At 35.3% G+C, this 6,010-nt stretch overlaps 1 protein-coding gene across 1 annotated transcript; it reads right to left on the reverse strand.

Annotated features, from left to right (window-relative positions):
- Positions 1-664: 664 nt before the first annotated feature.
- LOC132308115 (large ribosomal subunit protein uL6-like) lies at positions 665-4,787 on the reverse strand. The gene is made up of 3 exons (XM_059806109.1): positions 4,271-4,787; positions 1,267-1,389; positions 665-956 (listed from the first exon to the last, which is right to left on the reverse strand). Exons 1-3 carry the CDS (start codon positions 4,643-4,645, stop codon positions 870-872), a joined length of 585 nt encoding a protein of 194 aa, XP_059662092.1. The 5' UTR covers positions 4,646-4,787; the 3' UTR covers positions 665-869.
- Between the last annotated feature and the right edge of the window lie 1,223 nt (positions 4,788-6,010).

Raw genomic sequence — 6,010 nt, forward strand, 5'->3', positions numbered from 1 at the left:
GAGAGGTATTTCAAGAGCTGTTCTTTCTAATCTTCTCCTTATAAAGCTACTGACTCCAATGTAAAGAAACCTTTTGAAGAGGAATAAAATGGAGAATTGGGAATGGGCCAAGTGTTAATATTCAATGGGGCTTGTATGAAGAGAGATCACACTAAATTTTGATGAAGAGATGGTCTGATCAAAAAAGCCTTCAGTCCTAGCGACCAGTTTTAGTCCAGAAATGTTGAAGATGTGCAAATTTGGGGCCTGGCAACCGATGGCCCCTTTACGTTAAAAGTCACCTTCTAATGACTGAAAAGACCATTGACAAACATTTCATTGACAAATAGGGGAGGTAAGCGTGATTATGAAAACGTAAAGAGATCTATATGAGATATTAACAAATCACGAGGAAAGTAAGTGAAATTTACCCAATAAAAGTTTTTTGAGTTCTCTCAAGGAAATATCGGCTTTCAAAGATACCTTCAACTGCAGTAGTGTCTGTTTATACTCAGGTTTCGTGTACACCTCAAGATGGTAAGTTCAAAATGAAACCAGTTACCAATAGTAGGAAAATGCAGGACATCAAATACAGGACCTGAAGGCTGAAGCACAAACTCATCTATTATCATATCCAAGTGCCATCAAATAATCCATGCTAGAACCATACCAAAACAAACTGTCGTGAAGCAACTTCCACAAAGATCAAATTCATTAAGAGGGAACCGGGAAAAAAAAACTCATCAGAAACCCAAAATCTCACAATCCAAAAATTCCGGAAAACCCAAAAAAAAAGGAAAAAGTTCAGAAAAAGGGAAAAAAAAAAAAAACCCTACAAAACAAGTTGGCAAAACTATGAATTGCTACATTATTCCCCAGCTATTAAGAATTCACTCTTGCTCAGCAATTCTGCCCTTCTCGCTCACATAGATACCATCAAGGAATTTTCTAATATCTTTGTTCTTAACATGGCATTTCTGTAGCAACAAAGATAAGATGGTGTTAGCACTGCAAAAGACGTGGTAGAAGACGATGGAGTGCATATGTGTACGCCAAAAAAGACTCAAATCAAAATTGTGAATGTAAACACACAGGGATGGACCCAGAAACTCAAGTGTTGGGTGGTGGTGGTGGGGGGCAATGTAATATTTTGCAAGTATATATATCAAAAAGACAAAAAGTAGGGCAAAATAGTGAGGAAAAAAAACTCGGGGGACAATTGCCCCCCTGAGTATACCATGGGTCCGTCCCTGTAAACACACACGCACACAGAGAGAGAGAGAGAACCTGGTTTATCAAAGCAGCTGACTGGGATACAAGTTCAATATCATTTCCGTCCAATATAAGTTCATCCTTGACCTTCTCAGATCGAGTGATGCTCACACCTTCAAGCATATCAACTTTCCTTACCTGATATGAACAACAAAAACATGCTAATTATATCTCTCTCTATATATATAATTAATTAATTTTGATTAGTGCAAATCATCCCATCAAACATAGCATCAGGCACCCAAATAAGTAAGTGGAGTGAAATCTTAATTTTGCCCAATAGTAAAAGTTTTTTCAGGTAAAACGCGAAAACAGACCGACAGAAATAAAAAGATAATTCTTTAATATGTATTTTAGGTATACAGAATGCATAGTTACATCAAAGTTTTGAATAAAATGGGCAAAATAGATGACTCATTGACATATTGCACAAGTATTTTTTTTTTCTTTTCTGGATGTCAATCACAAGCATTAAATGTTAAAGTGGGTTTCAAATCAAACTTTTTTCAATTTTGTGAAGAGGCTATGTAGTGTTACTTGTATGATCGACCAAGGAGATGAAAGCTTTTGGAGTGCATGATCCAGGAACTAACTCCAACCCCAATATATTGAAGATTTATATACAGAAGAAGAGGTCCCCCATACCAACAACAAAGCCTCTTCCATTTTCATCTTCTAATGCTCCATATTTGTAATTTTATCTTAGTTGTACCAATAACTTAGTTTATTTGTACCTTCCCTTTAACTCTAGCTAATGTAACTTAGTCTCTCTCTCTCGTGGATTTTGGTTCTCTTCCTCCTTTAGTTTAACTTTCTCTCTCTACCCAATTCTTCAGGTAAGTAAGAAAAAAAAAATGGAGTTAGAGGTGCACACGTGTTTTATATAGAATGAGTGAAAATTTATTGTGCATCTAGATCTAAAGGTAGAGAGAGAGGAAAGGATGGACAACAGAGAAATGATAATGGAGATTACTAAATTTTGGTGTGGGAACCCTTGTCCAAATATATATTTATATATATATGGGTGTTGAGTTAGCTACCCACTGCCCCCATGCCATGCCCAAACAGCTAATGATGACACTATCACCACCTCCTTGGTTTCATCCGAAAAGTTGAAGTCAACGGCGTCAACATATCCTTCGTTTCATCCGGAAAGATAATGAGTGCAATATCAACATCTCCTTAGTTTAAGTATACTAGTAAAGCGACATGAAAGGTTGATGGTATTTGTAAGGCCCCACCAGGGCCACCATTATCTCCCACTCGTTTCGAGATCACATTCTTCACTCTCCATCTCCACCAAAATGAGAGAGAATTTGAGCCAAAACCAAGCGGGAGACATTGTTAGGGAATAGAGAGTATGTAATTGTGCTTCCCTACCAAAAGAAAAGGCTGCACAGCCTCTTCAGATAATATATTTTTCAAAAAAAAAAAAAAACAAAGGTAGTTTGATTTGAATCTTTAACGTGTAATATGGATCAAAATATTAATTTATAGCCAGAAGATATTAATGCATATTATATATATATATATATATATATATAAAAGTATTTCACTAAATATACTTTATATAACATTTGATAGGTAAGTGTGTATCCAAGCGAACAGAAAGATACGTGAACACAGCTAAATATTCATTTTATTTGACATTTATATTTTATTCTTTAGAGTAAAATAATATTTTTACGTAATATAGTGACCAGAATAGACATTTGACTGATTTGAAGTAATAATATAATAAAATGGAATTATTGGATATATATTTTAGATGCATGTCCAACCAAAAGTGTCGGACACATCCCATACCCATGTTATGTCCTCCATAAATTTTGAACACTACACAAAAGTCTTGGGGTATATTAAATTTATAAGGTGTTAGCTTTCAATATTATAAATGTTCATAAACCAAGCAATGAAAGGAAAAAATAAACTTTAGGGGCAAAAAGGGTTATTATGGGAATTCGGTGAAGAAACACATTAATCATATCGCCAAAAAGATATTATCCCTTGTCAATACCCCCAGGATTGCAAATCTTCATTAAGACCCCTGTCAGACATCGTCAGTTGACGCAATTAATGGAGGGTACAAAATGACTAATTTAACCAATTTTCATCGATGTACAGTGCCTATTTTCATCGATGTACAATGCCTTAACCCAAAAACTACCCTCTAATCACCATATAACTCCAATGCAATACATTCACTAAAATGCTGGGCTTCTACACTCAAATCAAGTTCTTTGTCCACTCAATACTCCACCTGTCTTTATTCCGTTAGGAAACTGCGACGAAGCTGCCTTACTTCGACCCGAATAGATACATTCGGGAATTAATGTGTGTGTTTGCTTTAACTTCCAAAAAAAATAAGATGTTCTTTCATAACAAAAGAAAAAGACTACACTGTTCAAAAATTAAATAAATAACTTGGGCATGTTTTTAGGGTGAATTTTTTTTTTTTTTACCAGGGTCAGAATTTGAAATGGACATGGTTATCTTAAGGGTCTGATATGGTTTAAGTGTATAATAGTCATAATAATTATATACATTAATGTTATTTAATATCTCTCCCTCATCACCCTCATCCTATCCTTTACTACAATGCAACTTTCTTTCTCTTTAACTCTTTCTTAAACTATTTTAGTTTTGTGTAACACACTTCTCCCTGTAAATCCAAAGCTTGTAACGCCCTGTATTTTAAAATTCACATTCCATTGCAACTCTCTATCTCCAAATACATTCACTTAAACACACTTGCACGTCCATCTTCATTCCATCACTCTAAAGGGAAAGCTAATCCCTCCTTTCATGATCTCTTCAATACCTAAGTCTTCAAATCGCAGTCTAATGGGGGAAGGGAATACAGTTTGGCTATGAGACCGAGTCCGCATAGGACATTGGCACTCCCGCACGTTTACCCAAGAACCAAAAAGTATAGGACATCTTCAAGAACACGAATACATATATACATATATTTATAATTCAGAGGAATAGGAAAGAGAGTGAAGAGGGAAGGAGGGACCTTTTTCTCGCCGAGGAAGTTCCGGATCTCGATAGACCTGTTAGAATTGGCGATGCTGGCGTTGATAGGGAAATGAGCGTATACAAAACGCATTTTGTAGCGGTAACCCTTAGTGACGCCGGTGATGAGGTTGTCGACGTGGCTGAGCGCCGTCCGGATAGCAGCGGTGGTCTTGCGGGAACCGAACCAGGCGTCGATCCTGAGCTTCCTATTGCCGGTGGATTCGTCGGTGATGAGCTCAAAGTCGAGGTTGAGATGTTTGAAGTTGCGAATCAACTTGCCACGAGGACCCTCCACCTCTATCACCTTGGCGTGCACTTTGATCTTCACCCCATCTGGTATGTCCATCGTCTCAGATGAGAGTATGGTCTTCATCTTCACTCACTCCGACCAACCCCTCTCTCTCTCTCTTCAGTCCAGAGAAGAAGAGGACGAAGAAGAAGAAGAATGGCGGCTGCGGCAGAAAGAATTCGGAATAAATGGGCCCCCTACTAAAACCCTACATTATATATAGATATGTTGATCAGGACACCATCCGTTTTTGATTGCTTTATTCTTACGTTTCAAACTCTTTTGCTCCCCGCGTTCTGATTCAAATTTTTATTATTCATAATTTAATTTTATCCATCTCACGCTTTCAATCTTGAATTAATTTTAATTTTATGTGATTTAGGGCAAAATATAAAAAAATAAAATAAAATAAAATACTAATAATAATGGGTTAAATTAAAAAAAAAATTGACTCAATTTAACAAATAAGCCCGGTGCTATTAAACCTTACAAATTCTTTCTGACATTATTTTTTCGCTAAAAAAAAATAATAAATAAAAAAAAATTAAAAATAGACAAAATGAATTGTATTTTAACAAATATATACCTTTTTAATGGACCAAATTACTCTCTTGAAGACAAATGTATTTTTGAGGCCCAAACATAAGAAAATAAATTAGGTTATTGCAACAGTAGATCATAAAGTCTTCACTAAATTTTGGATAAATTTTTATTTCAATTTTTTTTTAATTCTTGTCAATTAATGGGTACTTCTGTAATTTTATCACTTTATGAAATGACTCGCCATTTCTTTGCAATTGCAGAATAATTCAAATGATAATAATAATAATAATTTGTTGCCCAAATAATTTTGGATCTAAGCATCCAGCCAACCCAAACAAACATACTGCTACTTATTAATTTGTAGGACTAAGATTTACTTCAACTCATTTTAGAACAATAGCATGTTTAACATTGCACCTGGACCGGTTCAAGCACAAGAAAAATTACACCAATCCATTGAGATATGCAATGGGTATATGATACAAGTAAAAATAAATGAAATTTGATACCCAGGAGTCACAGGAAATACTTCAGAGGCACATAAATTAGTATGTAAACTCGTTAGCGAAAATAAAAAATATTATTGTATTATTGAACGTTTAGCGAAGCTTATATTTGTATTTAAAGATATAATTTTATGAAATGAACTCGTTCATGAAACCGAGACTTTTATATACAGTTCAGTAAAAGGCGTTTTTCAAGGAACTTTGTGGTAAATACATTTTAAAGAAAGGAGCAGCATTAATTAGCAAGGGAATAGATTTAAAAACAAATAAGGATAAATTGAACATTATATCAAAAGTTTCTGCTCCAATGAAAAGAACCATGATCTCTTTCCCATACTCGAGCTAACACACGCACACACACACACACAACCAACCCCCACCCAAAAAAGGGCCCATAGTT

This window comes from Cornus florida, unplaced genomic scaffold (genome assembly GCF_030987335.1).
Source record: "Cornus florida cultivar Cherokee Brave unplaced genomic scaffold, ASM3098733v1 CherokeeBrave_3.0.0_Hap2_Chr05, whole genome shotgun sequence".
NCBI classification, from domain to species: Eukaryota; Viridiplantae; Streptophyta; class Magnoliopsida; order Cornales; family Cornaceae; genus Cornus; species Cornus florida.